This window comes from Gouania willdenowi, chromosome 1 (genome assembly GCF_900634775.1).
Source record: "Gouania willdenowi chromosome 1, fGouWil2.1, whole genome shotgun sequence".
NCBI classification, from domain to species: domain Eukaryota; kingdom Metazoa; phylum Chordata; class Actinopteri; order Blenniiformes; family Gobiesocidae; genus Gouania; species Gouania willdenowi.
This window is the reverse complement of record NC_041044.1, coordinates 27,189,337-27,212,771: the sequence shown is the minus strand read 5'-3', so window position 1 is coordinate 27,212,771 and position 23,435 is coordinate 27,189,337. Positions and strand designations below refer to the sequence as shown.

Genomic DNA, 23,435 nt, shown 5'->3' with positions numbered 1-23,435 from the left:
TCAGATTTTTTTTACAAATCCAGTCTGACCTTCTCTCTGATATATGCCAGTGCTAAGTTTGAGAGGTACTGGGAACCATGGAAATCTGAAACAGTGAAAGTGCTTGTTCTGTCCTGTACAAATGTCTTATTCTGTAATTTGTAGGATTAATATCTTTTTTTTTTTTTGGGGGACTCGGCTTCTGATTTAATGCATGTTGAACCTGTACTGACCCTGTCTGCTATTCTTACTGTTATATCCTTGTTTGTTGTTTGTTCCATGTAAAAATATCTAATAAAAACAAAGTTAAACATTTTTTTAAAAAAAATCCAGTCTTACCTTTCCAGTTGCAGAGGGCTGGGGTTTCCTGTTGCAAATCTTCTTGTCCTCAGGAGAACAGCAGCCAAGTCACGCTTCATCACTACATGAGACGCTGTCAGACAGATAACATTCATCATCTCTAAAACATCCAAAAGCCTCAAAACTTGGGAACATTTTTATCCATAAAATGAAAGCATTTTACTCACTGTCTGACTCTGGAGCAGAAGCAGGGGCAGAGGTTGACAAATCTAAGCCTGTGGAGTCAGTCTCAGCAGATGATGATTCAGAGGAAGAAGATTCAGAAGATTCAGAAGATTCTGAAGATTCTGAAGATTCTGAGCTTGAGTTTGAATCGGATTCTGAAGATGAAGAAGAGTCGCTTGCAGAGCTCGAAGCTGAATCAGACTCGGAGGAGGAAGAGGAGTCTGATGCAGAAGATGAGGCAGATGAATCCGTAACAGGGTCAGCAGGTAAAGCGTCTTCAGTGGGATCCACAACAACCTCAGGCTCCAGCGCTGATGACAAAAGCAAGACATTAAACATTGTATAAAGTCCAAACAATTCCTCAATAACCTCACTGTGCAATACAAAAGTTTGAGCTCCATACCTGACATAGAGCAGCACACTGACAGCAGTGCACAGACGCAGAGGAGAGTCAGAGTCTTCATTATGGCTGTGTTAGTGTCCTGCTGTGGAGAAGCTTGTTCCTGCTTTGCTCTTCTTTCCTTGCTGTGCTACTTTTCCACAAGTCGAGGTCAATATATACCTTAGACCTCCTCTTTTCTGAGACCAGACCCACGAAGGGGTTTATTCTCTTGATTGGTTCTGGAATCAAATATCAACGTTTCTACTTAACTTGTCAAATCTACAACAAAACACCTACGCAACCTCAGGCAAAACCCTAAACAGGGTTCACAGTCTGACAGATGTGTACAGCTGCAAAACTCTCTGGCATGTGTCTCTACATCCAACTTTGGCATGACAAAAAATGTATGCATCAGATTGTACAGCATAAAATTGGCAACTTTAAAAAGAAAAAAAGTTTTCAGGAATCTATGTTTGGACAAATGTCGAGAAAGTTATTATACGTAGTGTATATACATCTTCAAATGTTCTTGTCTCAATGGATTTTGAGCAAAAGAAACTTTGTTTTTGTCATGTGTCTCTGCCAAATCCATGTTTTCTCTGCCAATTACCTTCTGAGGTCAAACCACCCATTTATGCTGTTTACCAGTCCTGTGCACCCCCTGAACTGTAGTTCCTTCAACGCTGAAGTATATATAATACAAACATTGCTAAAAATACACACAGGGTTACAAGATCTCTATGAAAAACTACTAAAAAGAAATTGGATTTTAATCGGGGAGACCTAGAGCGTAGCTCCGTCTTTAGCATCACTGCCTCATGTTCTAATGTTGCTATAGACTTTTTTGCCCCAGATGTGGTCTTCCTCCTCCACAGACCTCAAACCATAGCCTGAAGCGACCACAAGCTACTAATTGCGCGACACAGAGCAGCAGCGAAGCCTATTATGTGACAGTACTTAATTAGAGTGTGGAAGTGTCCCACTTCAACCACAGTCAGTCCCTATTTTAGAGTCAACCAGCATGAACAGGTCCAGTGAGGACCACGGCTCACCAACAGTTTGTAGTGAGCCTCGTCTGATGTATTCCAGCATGTAGTGAGCTAAATGCAGGCAGACCCCCTGCAATTGGATAAACTTCTCTTTGCATCTGGGTTTGGATGCAGTTCTCTCTCTGTGTGTGATATTACGTGTCCAGCTTTAGCTGTGGTTTTCAAATTTTTTTCAAAGTAAGCATTTTTCAGAGTTGGTAGCATAAATATCGTCTAGATAACAAACATTCCTGCACACGTATCACTTTACATATTGCAGAGGGCCCCTGAAGCAGCTTCATCTGTCAAGCTGTAATGGATTTAGACATGTTGCTGGGTGACCTTAGTGTCCTCTGCGTCTTTCGTGTTTCACAGTCCAGTGTTATTCCTGGTGTCAGAGGTTTGTTCTGGAATATGTGCTGTGTAATTTCAATGTCTGGTCGAGTGTTCATTTTTGTGGAGTCAGTGCCAGGGGGGCGCAGTGGGAGAAAACGATGGCCACAAAGTCCCTGAAGAGGCAGGACCTACAATGTCTGGGGTTTCAGAGGAATTCTGGGCTTGAAAACATTTCATCTGAGATGGTAAGGCTCTTGTTTGAAGATGCTGCAAATTCTTGGTATTCATGAGAGTACAATGTTTTTTTTTTTAAAGTATTGTGGAGGAACTACAGTATGTGATTGACCCCTCAAAACAAGAATGGTTCCACAGGTGGAGGTCACTGACTTTTGTTCTGTCCTCATTTTTCCTGATGGATCATTCACTGGTTTTACATTTGGCTCGGATCAGTGTCACTCAGAGTTGGGGTCAAATTGACTTTGTATTTGTAATTGTCATGGAAATTCTATAAAAAAAAACTGGTACGAAAACCGGGCATGAGAATGGAAAAAAAAATTGAATTTTATTTTTTATTAGATAAAGCTATAGTAAGGCATAAAAATAGAAACTTTTTTTTGTTTTTTTGTGATCAGGCATAGTAAGGCATAACAATTGAATATTTCTGATTTTTTTTTCTGAGATAAGGCTATCATAAGAACTTAAAAATGAGTTAAATATCATAAACACACTTAAAATGGGGAGAAAATGTAATGAGGCATCACCAACATTTCAAAGCCAAGGCAAAAACATGGAGAACATTTGGAATAATTTTTATGACATATATGACATATAATAAGGCATAACAATCTTTCATTGAGTTACTTATTTCAGGCTCAGTAATAGTGGTTAATTAAATTTGAACTTTAGTAATTGAGAACATAATTGTAATTGAATTTCAGGGGGGAAAATAATAATTTTAATTTCAATTGTAGATGAAAAAATGCCATTCATCATAATCATAATTGAGTTGTAATGAAACATGGATACTTGAAGATGTAATTGTAATTGAAAAATGTAATTGACCCCAACCCTGAGTGCACTAAACTGGCAGCTTGATGCTGTGCCTGGATCCTTGTAGAAAGAGAACCACTGCCCTATCCATCAAAGGTTCAAAAACAATCTGAGATGCCCGTCAACACATGCCTTGAGTTTTCCAGCTGGAGACTGAGAAACATTCACCTGCCAGGCTTTCCCTTTTTCTGCAGGATGCATTTGCCTGGCAGGGCAGCACTACTAATTACACCCATTCCAGTCCAGGCCATGAAATTCCCCTTTTGCATGAAAGATTGTTTTTGCAACAAATTCAAACATTTTTATCTCTGGATGTCTACATTCCTTCTTTAGTTCAGTAATAACTATTAATATGATAAAGTGATGGGAAACTACTTTGATGAGTGTCTCAGTGCCTCAGCCTAAATTCAGCCTGAGCTCATGACTGTTTTTTGCGAGGGCAAGTGCATTAAGGTTGTTGAACATGGAACCACTGTTTACATTTCAGGGAGCGTTGTGCTTGATTCCTGGATCTACTGAGCAGCAATAAGAAACAAAATGTTCTATGTTAAAGTGTAGTCGTTAAAATTGTGTCTTTTTAGTCCAATAACCAAAAGGTTGGTGGTATGAATCCACTGCCGTTGTGCCCTTGGGCAAGGCACTTTACCCACATTGCATCGTATGAAATGTGCGTGAATGTTGGTGGTGGTCAGAGGGGGTGAAATGGCAGCCACGCTTCTGTCAGAATGTCCCAGGGCAGGTGTGGCTACAATGTAGCCTACCACCACCGGTATGACTGATGTGAGTGACTGGTGTGGATTGATAATGATTTCTGTAACGTACTTTGAGTCTCCTTGAAAAAAGCACAATATAAATCAGAGCCGTTATTATTATTATAGTATTTTAATTATTATTTGTTTTGAAATATTTATTCTGGGTTCAAACCATAAAGGCTGACTGTGGAGAAGTAACATTTATGAGAGAAGGAAGACAAGTTTCTTTAACATTAGCATTAGTGGGTATGCAATTAAAGCCGTTTTAAATTAAATGCACATGATAACTTAACCTGTGCAGTGGAGTGATCAGGGCTTTGTAAACAGAAAACCTAATATTCACATTGATAATGATGGTGTTTTTGTGTTTTATTGCTGTTTTTTTTGTGTTTATTGCAATGATAATGATAATTATTTCAAAAATTATTTTCTTGTCAGATCCCAGTGCACTCTGTCTTAGTCTCTCTGTGGTCAGTGTGATGTGATTGTTGCATTTACATCACTGGGCAGGAAATTTGCTTTGAGTCATGTCCAATGACCTGTGGTCGGACAAGCAGACCACAGCAGACAGACAAAACATCTCTCTCTCTCTCACACACACACACACACACACACACACACACACACACACACACACACACACACACACACACACACACACACACACACACACACACACACACACACACACACAGAGTAGTTGTATAAATAATACCAAAGCTGTTTTTATTAAGAATTGTATTAAATTACTACAGAGTGTGTGTGTGTGTGTGTGTGTGTGTGTGTGTGTGTGTGTGTGTGTGTGTGTGTGTGTGTGTTCTACAGCTCCGTTTTAGGCTCTGCTCCAGCCTGTTTTACATCCTGAAAAAGATAAAAATCCACCGATTAATAATAATACCAGTAGCCCACATAATGTACCTGCTGCAAGGAATCATCTTCAACTAAAGTCATGTTAGAGAATAGAATAGAATCATTTTATTGTCATTGCACAAAGTACAACAAAATCACACCCCTCCCAACCGAGCACCTTGGGCCCCTAATCTAACTGTGTGAGGCATAATTGTGATCTATGTTGAATCACCTTTGAAACGATATATCACGCGACGATGTTCCCATAAATTTGAAAACTACCAAAAATGGGAGGTGGGCCCCGGGCACCATTTCAAACTGCATTCCGATCTAACAAGAACTAATGGAGGAGTAGTCTTTTAAAAAATGGGGCCCCCTGAGGCCCCCTGGTGCCCCTGTGACACGTACGAGGTCATGGGCCCTTTTTATATATTGGTGCCAATGATTCGGTACCACCAACTGTCGTAAATATTTAACTCGCAAATAAAAGAAAAAGAAATTGACTTTCGTTTTTTTTTTTCTTCTGGGACCCCGAATCAAAAATCAGGTTCCGAGCGTTGATGCGTACACATCCATAGATTATACATACCAAATTTCAGCCCGATCCATAGCAGTTGTAACTAGTGTACACAAGAAGAAGAAGAACTAAGTGAGTGGCATTTTGCGTCCGATGGCCTGGCCTAAAAATGTTGGCGAAATGCCTGCATTATTTGTTCCTTTATATGAATAAACATTAATTATTAATATAAACCCCATCAGGCTAGTACTTAGCATTGGAAAGGCTTCACTCTAAATGAAGTTTTATTTATACGTCACAGAGATGAGCTGTGGTTCCTGTAGAACTGCAGATTAATAAAAGGACTAAGAGATTTGTTTTTCTCTCGTCCACTTAGAGCAGATCAACCTCGTTGTATGTACAATTTTAATTTTACTCTTCAAAAACCTAAACCCAGTTCATTACAGATAATATAAAGTTAGATGAATCTTTTTATTCATTGTAGAAGAATTTAAATCGCCGCCAAATATTACTAAATGCCACAACTGGTGTTGTTACTGGTGGCCACTGGGCAACGATGTGTATTTGTTCACCTTTAGATCCCCCCGTAGGAAGGACTGGCAGAAGTCTCGTACTCGCTCTGTAGATATGTTCCCCTTAGGAAGGAGCCACTTCATGTCAGAGCCACCATCGTAGATGCCCACTCGTGGGAGATCCGTCGACTTCAGACCAAAGTAGTTGAGTGAACGCATGTTGGACTTCACAGCTCCATTAATTACCACAAATAAAAACTGAAAGACAGATGTTAAATTTCAGACAGCTACACTCTAATCACTGTTGTTTATTTGTGTCAGGATATTAATGCCAGCCTGTCTTTATTCATTTTAGAATCTGCAGATTTAATGAATATTCTCACTTTTCCAGTGAACTCTGGAGCCAGAGCTCCCAGTTGGTCCTTAAGTTCTGTGAATTCTTTAGTCCCTCTGTTGGCAAAGAGCAAGAGGTGGGTCTTTACCTCAGAGTCAAACAGCCCCACTGCTGTCTAGGGAAGAGAAAAAGTGAAGCAAAGAAATACGCACAACAAGACAGAGCTTTTGTGTTCCTACATGTGGAGTTAAAAGAATGTCCAAACAGCTTAAAAAGAGATACAGTATATAGACATGACTTTCAATATATACAAGAATAAGGGTCTTTAACAATTACTGGGTGCTTATTATTTATTTAATAATTTGGGCATTTATTTACGTGTTTATTATTTGTTGGTGTCTCCTTGAGTTTGTCGTTGGATATGTACTGTATGTGCCAATATGTATATGTGTCTATGTGAGATAAAGATTATTGATCATTATAAGTCCAGTACATTAATTATTGTATATATTATGACAAGTAAGCTAGATAACTCATTAATAATAAGATGTGTGAGTAAATAAGTTTCTCTTCTTCCCACTCCTTTTCATAGATGAAAAATCAAATCATTATGTATTGTTGTCATTTTGTTTTCATTGTGTTGTCTTTTGTAAAGTACTTATTTATTGTCTGAAACCGTGCATGTATATTACCTGTTAAAAATATTATAGACTCACAATTTTGGTGTTGTCAGCTGATTCACTCATTTACACACACAAATAACAATACAGGCACCCATCGAGGCTGAAACTTAAACATTTTGTGACTGTGCTATATGTGGAGCCGATTGTAAAGATGTACATGTTAAAATAAACAGCAACTTTTTGAAACATTTAGCAACAAACCACGTTTCGAAATGTATGTGATTTTTATTGCATTACCTTTGACCAGATTTACAGCAATATTTGTGAAATTTGTGATATTCACTTTTCTCATAAAAATATAATGTCAATGTTAAATCTATATATTGAATCTAAATCTAAATTTTAAATCTAAATCTAAATGTTAAGTATTAAATGTAAATGTAAATGTAAAATGTAAAATGCAAAATGCAAAATGCAAAATGTAAAATGTAAAATGTAAAATGCAAAATGTAAAATGTAAAATGTAAAATGTAAAATGTAAAATGTAAAATGTTAAAATTAAATCTGAATGCTAAATGTTAAATTTACATCTGAATCCAAATGTTAAATCTAAATGCTAAATGCAAATCTTAAATGTTAAATCTAAATGTCACAGGTGAAACTAAATATTTAGTTAATATGCCAGGAGTACCAAAATAAAAACTCATTTACTGTAACATTGTGATTTAACATTGAAATTTTTTTTACGAGAAAAGTAAATATCCCAAATTTCACAAATATTGGTCAAAAGTGACATAAATAAAATTCACATATGTTTTTTAAATGTGTGTTTTTTTTTTTTTGGTTGTTTTTGCTAAATGTTGCGATGAAATAGCTGTTAAATTTAACATGCCCAACTTTACAATCGGCGCCCCATAGCGGTAAGGTTGGACTTACTACTTGGTTGTACTCTGTAATGTATCGGACCTCATTCATAGAAATGAAATTCACAAGGCCATCTGTTTCTAACTTCTTGGCCTCTGTAAGATCAAGGTTCTCCTGGTGGTTGTCTGCCTGAATATTAAAAAAAAACAACATACATCACTACCAGCAGAGCAATCATGGAAAGCATCCATCACGATACGCATCAGGAAAGATGGGAGATGTCACAGGTTACCTTTCTGAAGAGGGCGATTGCGGCTGAGGAAAGGCTGTAGTCAGCCCAGACATTCTTCATAGCGCAGAAGGCCACAGGAACCGAGTCGACTTTCTTTGCAGCTTCTAGGAGCTCTTTATAGCCATGACTCTCTTCTCCCTGCAAAACACCAGGACATGTGAGCAATTACCTCAACATCTTCATTAACAGATTTTTCTTTTCTTTTCGTCTGTTGGTGTTTTTGTGAGCATTTTCTGTCCATATTGTCAAATATGGAATTCCAATAAAAAGTGCACGTGGAAAGTAAGAAACATCTTACAGTTCTGTTCCACAGCATCAACATCTGGTTCACTTTTTGTCTTCAGCATCCAACGATGTGCTGTCCTCTCTCCTCTCATGAACCTAGCTCCCTGTATTTGCCCTTGTTTACAGTAGAGTTCAATTGAGCCAATACCACAAGTCTTTCAATTCTTTTGTATTTCCTGTTGGGCTTTCCATCTTCCCCCGCATAAAAAGTCTGGCCAACTAGTTTTTCTGTGTTGAACAGCCAGCAACCTCTGTCCTCAAAAGCAACCATTGCTGCCAAAGGTGTGGCCATAGGAAATATACAGTATCGTAGGATTTTTTTTGTGTGGAAACCTCATAGTATCAGTGTCTAGCATCTGCTGAGGGTGTTTTGGTTCTAACCTCAGAGAATGAGTTGGAGATGTTTTAAAGATTTTATCTTTCACTAATCTGAGATATGCAGGTTAATGAATTCCTAATATATATATATATATATATATATTTGCAGTTTGTCTGACCTCCAGGAATCCAATGATGACCACTTCAGCAGAGTCAATGAAGGCCTCAGCAGCTTTGGTGTCATTGAGCCAAGGAAGGCCACTGTCTGAGAAAACATGAAGTATAACAGAGTCTGGACCGGTGATGTGCAGTAGCTGTAAATCAAGTGTCTCATCAGGAAAAAGAAAAATTGCTGGGAAAATTAAATGAGACATGAGATGAGACAGTTGAAAAATCCTAATATTGAAATATTATAACTGAAAGACAACATTACATAAATGAGCTCAGAGAACGATGACGTTTACCTTTCTCGGCTGCTTTGCCAGTGGATGTCACCAGCAAGGCAAGAAACAAAGTTGTGAGCATGTTATCGTAAAAAAGCAAAAGGCAAACCAAGGAAGTCCTCCAAGATATCTGTAAAGACTTTAAAGTGTGGTGTGTCTGTGGTCAATATGCCATATGACAGCCCGCTGTGGTCTGAGGAGCACCTCTAACGTTTGATTGGAGGTTGTGTGGGAACCAGACAGCTGTGAGATAAGTGTGAGAAAAGGAAAATTAGTGCTACGTGTCAATGCAAGAGCAGGGGGTGTGTGTGTGTGTGTGAAATCCAGATAATACTTGCATTATCTTCACAAATCTTTTGCTGCAAAACTTATGGCACAATGTTTTTCCTGAAGATATAGAAAGTCACATACAGTGGAGCTTACGTAAGCAGACAGGAGTCTGAGAGAAGCTTTGGTTAATGCACCACATGAGGGACCCACCTTACACCACTGAGTTCCTTCAGAAACATAGATCACTTTATGTGAAAGGAAAAAAAAACTGTAATTATAAGGAAACCACTAGTTAGTGAGGTTATATACAGTAACACTGTTGTTTTGTGTGTACTTTAATATTATTATTCTGTAGAGTTTGGGTTTGAATGTACCAAATCAACATGTCTTATAATACTCAGGATACTTTTGCTTGGTTTAGTTTTTGTAAGTTTAATGGTTATTGATTAATTAGCCAAAAAAAAAAAAAAAGGTAATAGAAACCTATTGAAACAGTTACATCATACTGATTCTAAGGGGTATACTAAAGAAAGTGTCTATTTGTACGGTTGCCATACGGTTACCGAAGTACACGTACATAGCGTCTTAGGGTTAGGGTTAGGTTATAACCCAATATCACAACAATTTTTAGGGTTAGGGTAAGGTTTAGTCTTAGTCACGTGACCTAAACTGACCAATGACTGACCTATCACGTGACCTAAACTAGCCAAATAGGGGCGCTGCGTACAGATAGAATGTCGGTATATTGATACGGCAACCGTACGTACATACTCGGGCGAACCCCGAACACAACGGACTCTGCGCGCACTGTCCACTCTCCTCAGAGCCCATACCCGGGCGCATTGCTATGTAGTAGTTTCCATTAAAATCCTACATGTCCCATGATTCTTAGCACTTCTCTGTACTCCTGGGACGTGTTTTAAAGGTGTGGGTGCTTTTCGTAGCTCATCTGCCAGTCTCTCTTTTAAGCTCGTGTTCATCTCTCCTGCTCTGTTTCACCAGGCGGGTGAAATACAGGTCAGTGTTACCTTTAATGCGGGTCGATACAATGCCGAGCAGTGTTTAGTGTGACGTCCTTGTGGTAGTAAAATCTGAGCTTTGCATTTTGTCGTTAGTTTGAGCCTCAAGGGTTATACTGTTTCTGGGGGTTATACTGACTCCGAGGGGTTTTACTGACTCTGAAAAGTTTTCTTGACTCTCAAGGGTTATATTGACTTCAAGGGGTCATACTCATTCCGAGGCAGAATTCTGACACCAGGGGTTGTACTGAGAGTTATACAAACTCTGATGGGCTATACTGACTCCGAGGCGTTATACTTAGGGTTATACTGACTCCGAGGGGATTCAGCTTATGCATCCTCACTTGCATTTTATTTGGGAAACGTAGTTCGTTGAGTTGTCATTTTTTCCCCTTCTTTGTTAATGGTCTTATCTGGGTTATTTTACTCAATTTCACAAAAGTATAAAAATCAAAATATGCTGTAATGGTGTAAGGTTTCCTGTCTCCTGTTAATCTATGATATTCTAATAGTGCATATTGAATAGCAAAAGTAAATTAGCAGGGGTCGGACAGAGAAGACGGAAGCATTTGACAGACAAAAACAAGGTGTCTGCAACTCAAAATTCAAGTCTTGCAAAAAAAAAAAAGGAATCTTTGTATGTATTTAAAAGCCACTGATAAGTCATGAAGTATTTTTAATATCTGAAAATAAGATTTTTATTTGTCAGGTGAATGTTTAGAGTTAATTCTGACTAGATATATAAGGAACAATCAGCGAGCTAATTCTAAATGTTCTAAAGCTTCTCCCTATTATCGCATCAACGAAGTTGAAGAATAGCATATCAGTGCTGTCTCCACTGGACTTGACAGAAAATCCCAATTCCAAGACAAGACCAAGACCTTCACATCTTTTTGAAAAAGTAATAAAAAATATGCAATCGTGCTTTTTTTTCCTCATATAGGTTTTAGTCCAGCAGCGTCAGCAAATAAGCCTCCTCTCCGTTTGTGTTCATGATGTTGGTGGTTTGGTCTTTTCCCAACACCCATGATCAGAATACCAACCTCGTCCTTTTCATAGGGAAAATAATGGCACACATTCCTGATACTGGAAAAGGTTGGTTCAGGGGTTGGACTGCAAAACATCAGCCTGAAATAAAAACTAGTCATGATTAAGTGAATTCAATGTTGACATGGAGGCACACGGTGGTGGAGTGGTTATCACATCTGACTCACAGCAACAAGGTCTTGGGTTGAAGCCGTGGAGTTGATACTTGGGTCCTCTCTGTGTGGAATTTGCATGTTCTCCCCGTGCTTGCGTGACTTTTTAACAATTAAGGTAAAAGCAGCCACTTCTCAGCAGTTATGCAACTTTTAACCTTGTTTGACTTTAACATAACCTCAGTCAGTTAAAGTCGCACTAATCCCTGAGCTGTGCTTCAGAGCTTCTTCTCACATTCTAGCTTATACTTATACTTGTGCAACTGGAACATGAGAATTTTTAGAATTTGTTAGGGACACAAAGGCAAAAAGTAGACAAATACTGACTTTAAGAATTTTGTAAAACATGATAACTTTAGAGTAGGGTGACATTGCAAAGATCATGAATATATTTTAGCTAAGAGAATAAATGAACCAATAGAAAAAGTCCAAACAAATCAAATCACACGTCTTATCATCGCATTTTAAATGGTCTAAATGGTTTTGCGTGTGAGTGTCTGTATGGATTGTTTTTTCCAGCATGTGAATTTGTGTTATGAATTTCTTGGGATTCCTTGTGTGGGTTTTAAACAGCCTACTGTGTCTGATGTCAGAGGTCTTTTAGAACAGTGTTTCCCAACCTCTTTTGTCCAATGTACCCCTTAACTTTTCTGTCTTAAAGCGAGTACACGTACCCCTGGTTGGGAACCACTGTTTTAGAGGATGGGGAAACCCTTTGCCACATTTCAAATATTATTATCTCGGGGACACCAAATAATCCTTTGGTTCTGTTCAAATTGATATTGAATTTAATCACTATCATCAAGTATAGAAGAATAAAATGGTGAAAATCCCTGTAAAGATGTTTAATACAATAATTTGCTCATTGAAAGTGTCAGATACAGAATTGGTATATTTGTGTGTATTTTCATTTTCATATTTACATGTATTAAAACTTTTGTTGCTACTTATCAGGGTTAGTAAAGAGTAAGCAAAAGCAAGCTGATTTAGAGAGATTACGGTTTCTTTGCGTCAACCGTCTGTGATGGGCATATGTATAGACAAAAATAAATGGTAAACAGCTGTGTTGCTTGCACACAGACCACGTCTATCTGTACTGAGCTTATACTGGACACATGCCAATCCTATTACAGCCTGTCAGATGCCTCAGAGAGACTCTCACCTTTGTGTCAAACCAAATGAAAATGTGACTAACAAAGAAACCAGAACCCAACAGGGCTTTTATAGGACTTTTATAGTAAAAATATTAAATGCAGAATAGTCTGCTTTTACCTTGAAGTGTGGCCAGATATATCATCTTTTGCTTTCAGTCATTCACTCAAACACTGGGTTTAGTTAAAGTCACATTTTAGTCTTCTAATGTTGTTTTGTTTTAATTAAAAAATGTAGTCTGCGGAAATCAGTTAAAGTCACCTTTTTTTTTTTTAAATCTAGTTTTAGTATTTATTTATTTTTCTTTGTTTATAATTTCAGAGTTTTGTTACACTGTAATAGCTTTTGCAAAATGATGTCTGTCAAGGTACTAAAAACTTTAATGTAAGCGTACAGTTAACTATGCGTCTAGTCATTTAAACTAAGAATGGGCCATATTACTATTAAAATAAAATAAAAAAATTTGTCCAAGGCCTGTTGGAAAAAGTGCAATGCATAATCCTTGTTGTTGTTTAGTTTCTGTATATTTGAACAAATGACTTACAACCTGCAATAATAAACTTCATCTCAAAAGGGATTACAACCATTAACCTTCACATTAACACTTGTGCTGGGGAAACTGAGAATATGAACACATTTAAAAGAGCTGGTGAGACCGCTAAAACCAGCAATGGTTGGATTATTTCCAGTGCCTAAGAGAGCATGGGTAAGAGGTTTTATTTTAGGCCAAGTGTTAGGGTTACGCTGATGATTTTCTCTGAATTTTTTTGTAGCTAAAAAAAAAAAAAAAGACACAAATACAGATGTAAGGAAATAGATCATATTTTTTTTCTGTTTTGAATCTACTCAGAAAATTGACAAGGTTGCTCTCAATTGCTGATATTCATTTTCCTATAAAAAAATAAAATGTCCCTCAGCTGATTCAGAAAATAGACATCTGTGCATGTTGAATATAGGCAACTTCGAGGAGCAAAGGAAGAAGGATATAGAAAGCAAGGTATAGCTTAAATTACCTCATTATAAAAATATATAGAATTATTCATATACATATTATATAGTACAACATATGTTGTTCTCTGAGATAGCACAGAGAGCAGTGAATGAGAGAAAGTGGAGGGTATGGGTTTAGATAACAGAGATAGGCAGCTAATGTTACTTTTATTCACAAGTTTGAACCTCTAATACAGGGGTGTTAAACGCGTTTTAGCTCAGGGGCCAAATACGGAGCTGTTTATTTTAAGTGGGCTACAGATTTTAGGTGTGAAAACTAGTAATTGAATCATTATTGTGCTCTAGTTTGCACTTCTACAGTTAAATAAGATATAAAATATGTACAACACTGATAATATCAAAGCAATGTGTGAAATATCAGTCCCTACAGGACCTTCGCTTTAAATTTTTTGGATTTTGTGACCCATTTTTATGTAATTTGGGGAAATATTGTCGAATAATTTGAAGAAAATTGCAGGATTTTGGAGAAATTGAAATTATAAACGACTGTCATCATGTGATGTAAGCGTGGGGGTGGGGAATGTGAGCCCTGCTAATATTGTGGAGTTTCATTAAATTTGTCTTTCATTAAAGTTCAGTCTGCCAACTGAAATAGTTGGTAATTTAGACAATCATTCATGGTTTCTCTTCATTTTTTTTCTTTCTGCTACGGGCCGAATTGGATGCTTTAAAGGGCCGGATTTGGCCCCCGAGCCTTGAGTTTGATAGATGTGCTCTAATACATTTGTGGGTAGAGCACAAAAGTAGTACACATTTATCTGCGTAGTAGTAGCAAAACAACATGAGGGACGGTGGTGGCAACAGGACAAGAAGGCAGTGGAAGTAAGTTATATAATTCCATATTTTGCCAGGTCGCTGAGCTCCATGTCTCCAAAAGCTTCCCATGGGCAGACCACTGAGAAGTCAGTGCCCAGGCCCTCCATGCCTGGGATGTCGTCTCCAAATCTGAATGAAAGACGCAGTCACTTTAAAGGACCACAAACTGATTACAGTACATACAGCTGCATATAGCACATTTATGTGTACGTATGTTAAAAAAAGATCTGTATATACAATACAGGCTTAGTCTTGGTGTGTGAAAATGATGTAAAAAAAAAATAACTTATACCCTTTCTGTCCTGGTTTTGGAGCTTTGCTCTTGAACGTGTGCACAGTCCTCTGCTTGAGTTAGAGAGGGACCTTCTTTTACACTATAGTCGCTACGTCTGACAACAACAACAACAACAACAACAGAGTCTAATGTTTGAGGGTTGGGGTCAAATATAATTGTATTTGCGTAATTGATAATTAAATTAATTGTAATTAAATCGTAATTGAGTTTAGATAATTTACTTTGTAGTTGTAATTGCCATTAAAATTCAATAAAAATTGTCAATCAAAAAAAAAAAAAAAATTTTTTTTTTTTTTCATTTTTTTTTAATTGATTGAAATCGACACAAAAACTGCTCAGACGCTGACACCAAAAATATATGTAGAGAGAGAGATCCAGTAAAATTGTCTACTCTCCATTATCTGCTGCCATCAAGATGTCACTAGAGACCTTCAGTAAAGTATCCATCACATTATTTTTTCCTAAAAAATATATAAATTGCTCTGCTACTGTTTTTTCCAAGATATTTGACATGAAAGGCAGTTTGGATAATGGTCTGTAGCTGGTTGGCAGAGATGGATCTAAATGAGGTTTTTTTTTTAACAGAGGTTCGACAACAGCTTTTTTTAAAGAAGCTGAGAACTGAGCCAGTAACAAGAGACACATTAATCATTTCCACAATGCAGGGCCCAACAAAGTCAAAGACATTTTTTAAAAAAATGGAGACGGGATGACATTGAGAGGGCTTGAAGTCGGTTTCATATGACCAAGTACAGTGCTGAGCAAAAGAAGACCAAGTTTTTGGATGTAACCAAATTGCAGATATAATGTTGAGGATTTAAAGGGGAAATACCTGATCTGATGGTAGGAACCTTATTTGCAAAAAAGTGTAAAAACTCATTACACTCAGTCTTTGAGTAATACTGGTGGATGGGGACTATCAGGAGAGATGATATTACTGATGGTATCAAAAAAGACTTTAGGTTTTTTGTTTTTTGAGGCTATAAGATTTGTAAAATATAGTGTTCTTGCATGTTTTATTGTGTCATTTAAGGAAAAAAAACAATTTTTTAAGATTAAATCCATGAACCTCTAGTTTAATGGTTTTCCACAAGCGTTCAATATTCCGATAGTATCTCCTAAAGTGACGGATACTTTCACTTATCCGAGGAGAGTAAGTTGATAGTCGGGCTCCGTTTTGTTTCAAAGATGCCACTCTGTCTAAAATCGATGTACATTGATTACTAAAAGATGAAACCAAAACATCAACGTCACTATGAGCTGTGTTCGCAACAAACAAGTTTGAAAACCTTTGTGGCGGCCTAAAAGAATTTCCAGAGTTGTAAAGAGTACTGCTATATCGTACTCAAGTAGAAGTACTGTTACTTGATTGAAATTGTACTCGAGTACAACTAAGTCATACATAAATTACTCAAGTACAAATAAAACATAGCTCAATAGTACTCAATGTAAAAGTTACTACCGGTAGTCACCCCACATGTTTATTTTTGGTCATAAATCTCATGTATAAACTTAAAAAGGAAGAGACCAAATTTTGCACAATTGGAACTTAATTTATTTCCCAGAAAGGGATCTGTATAAATTAAAAGGTTTGTGAAAATGAAATAAACTAACACCAATGAATTCAATTGAAAATAAGAAACAATTATCAGGCTTTGAGTTTAAAACTGAGAAAACATTGTCCATTCAAACTGACAAAAATAATAATTTACTCAGTCACGGTTGGGTGTAGAAATGTGATTAATTACTTTACGTCTTTTAAAACGTACTTAAAAACAATTAAAATGACTGATTTAGAAATATACTTAAAAAAGTATAAAATACTGTACCCATAAAAGCAACTCAATTACAGTAACACGAGTACTTGTGATCCATTACTTTCACCTCTGAGAATTTTCCATTGCAGAGAATCAATAAGGTTAATAAGAAGTATAAAGGCAAGAGCATGATTAAGTAATCTTCAGGCCCTGGAACACGTAATAGGAGAAAAACACTTATTCAACATAACTAATAATAATTTATGGTTACCTGCCTTTTTCTAAAAAAAGCACTGTAAATTTATATAATTTTTTTCCAAGAGAAAAAATTAGGACTTTATATTTATATATTAGTCTGATATAAGAAATACAGAACAATTTGTAACGTTGTGTGTCTCTCACAGACTTCATGGATGCAGTCGTCATCATGATGTGAGGCTTATTGCATGTCCTCATCTCAACGGTAAACAAACGTGTTGTGATTCAGCGAGCACGAGGACCAGAAGCCACTGATGTAAGAGCGAGGATAAGCTGAGCTCTATACAAGTGATCTATCGCATTGACAAATAAAGAGCTGTTAACATTCAACTTTTTATCTTTCACTTCATGGCTGTGAGAAAAAGTGCTGAATCAGTGTGTGTGTACTGAACCATAAATTAAATTGTAATCATTCCCCTTACCTATGATATCACATTCTAGAGTATAATTATAAAGTTTGTTTATGGTTTTTGTTTAAATGATGACAAATTATAAGAAACCCTAAGGCCTACAGGGTTATCATTTCTGACTTTTTTAAAAAAAAAATTATTTTTTGCAATAACTCAGAAACAGAACTTGTTCATACTTTTTTGTGTTCGTTGAAATATGTATTTATTTATGTAATTATTTATTAGTTTATTTAACAGGGACAGTGCACATTGATATCCATACAGAAAATGTTCCCGATTTAGCAAGAAGGCTATTTTTCATCTGTAGTCCCATCGACAGAATGTTCAAATGTCACCCTAAAAGAATCCAAATTACAGAAAATGTACAATAAAATACACAGTGAAAAATGTAACTACATATTAACATATCACACTTCTATTTACATATTATTAACCAAAAAAAAGAAAAAACAGTATTTGATAAGAGACCCAAGACGGATCCCAGGGGTACCCCACGGGGCAGGTCCATTGTGTCCGACATTATTCCATTTCGGCAAACACTGAAAGATCTCCTGGATAAATAGGATGTAAACCATTTTAAAACAACACCAATAATGCCGAACAAATTCTTTTCACATATTATTGAAAAAAACAGTATTTGATAGGAGACCCAAGACGGATCCCTGGGGTACCCCACAGGGCAGGTCTGTTGTATCCGACATTATTCCATTTAGGCAAACACTAAAAGATCTCTTGGATAAATAGGATGTCAACCATTTAAAAACAACACCAGTAATGCCAAACAAATCCTTTTCACATATTATTGAATGAAACAGTGTTTGATAAAGAGGCCCAAGACGGATCCCTGGGGTACTTCATAAGAGACAATCATCAGATATTAAAATATACAAGTTCAAAAATGAAAACATTAAAAAGTCACCAAGAGTCACCAACACAATACGTCATCCACAGCCTGCTCCTATGTCATAAAGCTGTGATAAACTGTTTATGAGCTAATCCTCAGTAATGCTTCATTATGTAAGGTTTCCCTTGCGGGACATCTGAGACCACTGCTTAAGCTAATAACCAGGGAGGGGTCTTAAAGAGTAAAGAACATGCAAAGTATGTAGATGCACGTCAGGTGGATTAGAGAACGAGTATATAAGTGGGCAAGTTGGACCCTGACCAGAAAGAACTGAAGCTACAGAAACATCAGACACAAGCCAAGTGTGCTACAAAGACAAAGACAGGTAAGATCCAACTGTGACTTTTTACTTCACACTGAGCATTTGGGTGAACTTCAATTCTTTAATCAGGTTAGAGGGTATAAAAAAGGGCTATGGGAGAAAGAAGAGACTGCTAATAAACCATCAGATAAAAAGTGCTGCTAATGATACTGTAAATAAAATATAACAATTCTGTAGCTGTCAATGTGAAGATTTGTTAAACTGTATTATAATTGTATTATTTCTATTGTTGGTGCCAGATTTACATTAGCTGTCTCCTATTGCACTTTTATTATTACAAAAAAAGCATATTTTTCAAGTGTGCATGAAGTTAATGTTTGGATGCATTATTAACACATGCAAAAATTATTTAAATTGTTGGTTAAAAACAAAAATGTACGATATCGTCTTATAACAGAAGAGGTTGTAATGAATGTGTTAGTCTTAAAATTACATGTAATTTTTTTTTTAAGTTATGTTTTCAACTTTGTGTCTAACGTTATTTGTGTTCAGTAACTGCAGTTTAACTCCTAAAATCATCACTTTGACATTGAATTATTGTCTTCACTAGTTTGTTAGCAAAAAGTGAGATATAAAAAGGTAAATATAAGCTTGATGGAATAATATTCAAACAAAATGAATAGTAGTTTATCGTCACTATTCAATGTGTACATTTGGTCAAAACATTGTGTAAAACAGTGCTTCCATTAGCCTCTATGTATACGATTAAAAAAAAAAAAAAGTTAATTTGTTATACCAAATTTTCAAGGTGTTTTTCTTAGAAGCAAAATATACAGTCTTTAGCTTCTTCAAGAATAATCCTAAAGCTGAGGTGCAAAAATAGACTAAGCCTTTGTAGTCTTAAGAAGCTATGACAGCTTTGGTGTCTAATTTCATCTGAGAGGGTTATATCATCGATGCAATAGGCAGTGAGGGCTTAGAGGAGGAGGACCACGGATGGTCTTTAACACAGGGATTAACCAAATTACTCTTCCTCTCACAGCATAAAAAATGGCAGACACTGCAGTTGCAACACCCGCCGACAAGAAGGCACCTCCCAAGTTCAAGACGAGGACTGCTCGTACTTTCAAGAGCAAGGCCCCCAAACCCGGCCAGAAGGGGTGAGTCAACAAACTCTAACCACACAGTCTCACCATGTGCACCATTAAACATCAACTGTTTCTGTATGAAGTAGAAATATGGAATTTTAACGACATGTTTGATTTTTCAGATTTGGAGACGACATCCCAGGCATGGAGGGTCTGGGTACTGACTTCTCAGTGGTCTGCCCTTGGGAAGCATTTGGCGACATGGAGCTCAGCGACCTGGCAAAATATGGAATTGTTTAGAAACCACTCATCGCTACTACCTATCAGCACCCATGGTTCCGCCTCACTTTCTTTTCTTCTTTTCCCTCCCAAAGCACCTGACATGAAAAGTTGTGCTAATAGAACCAGTTGGAGAACCCCACAAGCTGCATAAATAATATGCAAATTTGATCTCAAACTGCTATAAATCATAATTATTTTATATATATATATGCTTCATTGAGGCTCCTCCCCCTTCTTACTTTGCACTTTTGCATTTCTGAGAGAAATGAGATCTGTTGTCACATCTCTGAAACCTTCACTCCTCTCGTCGGCCTTTTCCACCTCCCCCCCTCTCTGGAGCTATTTATTTTTAATGTACAGCTCTTTATGAAAAGTATATATTTTCTATTTTTATGAATTACAAATGTAAACTTGTGCACACAATAGTAAGATGCATTTTTGTAGAGCTGCCAATAAATGATTTCCCTGGAAATTCTTTCTGGTCTTTACGTGTTTTAAAGAAAATACTTGACATTTACGATAAATAGAGAAACTCATGTGCCAAAGACAATGTGACACCCTGGTGCAGTATTTACGTGATAATACTTGATAAAGAATATCAGAGCATTGTTACAGACATTCCATATCAGTGAATTACAGAAGGATTAGGCTTGTTGGTTTTTGGGATTACAAGGTATTTCTTTTTCTATTGTTACAAGTAAAAACTGTAAATCAACTCAACCATGACTGGCACAACAATTAAGATTTTAATTTAAACGTATTTATTTAGCACACATTCAGGAAAAAAACATTAAAGGTGCAATGAGGGAGGTCCACCCCTGTCAAAAATACCAAAGAATTCAAAATTAAAGGCTAACAAAAAAACACTTACAAAATCAGGAGACAAAATACACAAATAATCTTTGTTATATGTGTAAAAATAAGATATAAAGTACACAAAAATCAATATCAAAAAGAAAAGGGCCCTCCATCATTTTTTTAACACATTTTTGCATACAGGGCTTTAAATGTAGCTATACATATAACATCTATGCTGAAAAAAACCACTACAAAACTCATTTTTTTTTATTGCCTTTTAAAGATTGATCTTATTTACAGTTAAAGAGCACAAAGCATTATGGGTTGATATAATGTGCTCAGGCTGAACAGTCCTGACTTCACACTGCGCAGCCCATTGACTCAATAATAATATGTTTGTGGCTTTCTTTGCATTAATACTGTGAGTTAATGTGGAACAAAAAGGTTTTGTCATCTATGAGAAGATAATTGGTTTCAGTGTTTTGTTCAGTAATCATCATCCGTTTCAGTTCAATTCAACTTTTTTGTATAGCGCAAATCACAACAAAGTCATCTCAATGCGCTTATCAAAATATAAAATTCATAATAAGAAAGAAAAAACCCAACATGATCTACATGAACAAGCATTTAGCGACAGTGAGAAGAAACAACTCCCTTTTAACAGGACGAAATCTCCAGCAGAACCAGGTTCAGAGGTGGCAGCCATCTGCGTCGACTGGTTGGGGTTAGTGGACAGAAGGACCAACAGAACAGGATAGAGAGATAGAACAATAGAGTGTCCTAGACTAGTTGAGCCGTGAACAACAGACCAGGAACTGTTAGCTCCAGCTTCACGACACCTGAAACAGAGAAGAGAGAAAAGGGCGTGGAGAAGGCACTGACTGCAGAAAAACATGATACAGTATTGTCAAGTCAGCCTGTCTTGGCCTTGAGCCTCACTCCCAGTGGCCTAGTCAACACTTATTGTAAAGGTAACAAATCTCTTCCCTTAGATTGGTACGCTAACAGCGACTCGAAGGTCTGTAAATGCCACCGTTTATAGACGAGCCTATGTCTGCTCTAGTGGTTAGGTTAGGTTATGATTCAGTTTCCTTTCAAATGTATCACTGACTTTTACCAACATTACCATCACCAGTCATCAAAGACTTTATTTCATCTAACCTCAGCATGTATGCATATAATCTGTCTTATTTATTATTATTTGAAGCAATGCACTAATACAGCCCGTCAGCTGCTGTACATGCACACATTACAGCAAATATGCACACAGAGTGGTTTATTCTTGCAATAGTTCACTCTTAAACATCTGTTCAATGTCACGTTTCATTGCGCTTGAAATTTATGACTCACAGTGGATGATTTGTACATATGAATGTGAACAACAAAAGGATTATAGGTACACATAAGGTGTGTTTTTCAGCACAGATCAGCATTTTAGGCCAACCTAAATACAGTGGAGATATTTTTTGGGTCCTCGGGTGTGTGTGTGTGTGTGGGGCACATCGGTCGTGGGTACAATGGCTTGCCTTAGGCTGTGGGATGAGCTTGCATTTGACTTAACCTTAAATATATTGATCCCAAATATCAGTTGTCAGTGTAAAAACTCACCTTTTCGCTTTGTTCACGGTCATCATCATTATACTTAAGCCAGGTGTTGCATCACCCTCTTCAATTTCTAACACATTTGTCACGAGACTGGCTCAATAGATTACAGTCCACAATATGCAGAAATGTAACATCACATTATACTTTCACAACAACCAAAATCATTTACCCTTACCCACCTTTTCTGTTGTCCTACCCTAACTCCCTCTTCCCTGTTTCTTTTCCCCTCACCAAGGTGTCACACTGGCCTTTCTTTTTATATTCTTCCATTAATAAAGTATTTCTTACCCTTCTTTAGCAGGGGCTGGTGATGGTTATGTAATAAACTAAATGTATTTATTTCATTGCAATAATAAAACATGTATAGCTGTCATAAAAAGACTACACTACTTGTGCAGACAGGGTTAAGAAATCAAAAATATTAAAAAAAAAATCTAAAAACGAGGGCCAACTGAAAAAGTGTATTAGGCCCAAAGGTTCTTCTTTAAAACAAATACTCAGTTTATTTCCTTAACAATGATTTATTTTTAATCCAGTGTCCCAGAGTTGTCATAAGAGTTAGGTATTTTAAATTTAAGTGGAAGTACATTATTTCATGAACAAGGACGCCCCCTGCTGTTGACTGGTTATAATGGCACCATGTGGCCCACCAGTAGACACAAAAATGGGATTAACTGATCCGAGGGCCACATTATCAACATTCATGTCAGCATTTAGAAAAACAAGATCAACCTGAGCATTAATACAAGGTACAAAGCAGAGTTTGTCTGGTTTTGGTTGTTTTGTGTTTTTGTCATAATTTTGTATATTTTTCACTAATTTTGTGTTTTCGTTGTTTTGCGTGTCATGTGTCATTTTGTGTTGTCTTTTTATGTTTTGTAGATCATTTTGTGTATTTTTGTTGTCATGTATATTTCCTTTGTTATTTTTTTTTTGGTGTCTATTTGTGATGTCACTTAGTGTTTATTGAGTGACTCACGTATTTCTGTGTAATTTTGTATAGTTGTGAGTCATTCTGTGTATTTTTTCACTTTGAGTGTTAAGGTGTCATTTTGTGGGTCACACAAAATGAGTTAGAGGGCTGTCAGTTGGCCATCATGTGTAGTTTAGTGTCAATTCAATGAAATCACCTTGAGACGCAGTCCCTTTACACAGAAACACAACATATAACAGTTTCTTACTAATATAAAGTGACATAATAGCAGTTTTAAACCATAAAG

The 23,435-nt window shown here is 36.8% G+C and overlaps 3 protein-coding genes across 3 annotated transcripts in view; 1 reads left to right on the top strand and 2 right to left on the bottom strand.

Moving 5' to 3' along the window:
* bglapl (bone gamma-carboxyglutamate (gla) protein, like) overlaps nucleotides 1–1,022 on the bottom strand; it is a 1,859-nt gene extending 837 nt beyond the window's left edge. Inside the window, exons 1-3 of the mRNA XM_028444938.1 lie at nucleotides 908–1,022; nucleotides 507–815; nucleotides 319–412 (exon numbers count right to left, since the gene is read on the bottom strand). Coding sequence (XP_028300739.1) covers nucleotides 319–412; nucleotides 507–815; nucleotides 908–968 — 464 coding nt within the window. The 5' untranslated portion in view covers nucleotides 969–1,022. The remainder of the gene's footprint in view (nucleotides 1–318; nucleotides 413–506; nucleotides 816–907) is intronic.
* Nucleotides 1,023–4,820: 3,798 nt separating this feature from the next.
* erp27 (endoplasmic reticulum protein 27) lies at nucleotides 4,821–9,209 on the bottom strand. Its single transcript, XM_028457006.1, has 7 exons — nucleotides 9,111–9,209; nucleotides 8,826–8,911; nucleotides 8,044–8,181; nucleotides 7,824–7,940; nucleotides 6,314–6,439; nucleotides 5,991–6,188; nucleotides 4,821–4,913 (listed from the first exon to the last, which is right to left on the bottom strand). Exons 1-7 carry the CDS (start codon nucleotides 9,169–9,171, stop codon nucleotides 4,872–4,874), a joined length of 768 nt encoding a protein of 255 aa, XP_028312807.1. The 5' UTR covers nucleotides 9,172–9,209; the 3' UTR covers nucleotides 4,821–4,871.
* Nucleotides 9,210–18,459: 9,250 nt separating this feature from the next.
* On the top strand, nucleotides 18,460–19,830 carry LOC114468194 (retinal cone rhodopsin-sensitive cGMP 3',5'-cyclic phosphodiesterase subunit gamma-like). Its single transcript, XM_028454948.1, has 3 exons — nucleotides 18,460–18,505; nucleotides 19,485–19,602; nucleotides 19,713–19,830. Exons 2-3 carry the CDS (start codon nucleotides 19,493–19,495, stop codon nucleotides 19,828–19,830), a joined length of 228 nt encoding a protein of 75 aa, XP_028310749.1. The 5' UTR covers nucleotides 18,460–18,505; nucleotides 19,485–19,492.
* Nucleotides 19,831–23,435: the final 3,605 nt, after the last annotated feature.

Coding starts and splice junctions, on each gene's coding strand:
- erp27 (XM_028457006.1), bottom strand. CDS start 9,171: ATGCTCACAACTTTGTTTCTTGCCTTGCTGGTGACATCCACTGGCAAA. Junction 6,440..7,823: donor TTACAGAGTACAACCAAGTA/GTAAGTCCAACC, acceptor TCTCTTCCCTAG/ACAGCAGTGGGGCTGTTTGA. Junction 4,914..5,990: donor TCCTACGGGGGGATCTAAAG/GTGAACAAATAC, acceptor TATCTTTTTCAG/GATGTAAAACAGGCTGGAGC.
- LOC114468194 (XM_028454948.1), top strand. CDS start 19,493: ATGGCAGACACTGCAGTTGCAACACCCGCCGACAAGAAGGCACCTCCC. Junction 19,603..19,712: donor CCCAAACCCGGCCAGAAGGG/GTGAGTCAACAA, acceptor TTGATTTTTCAG/ATTTGGAGACGACATCCCAG.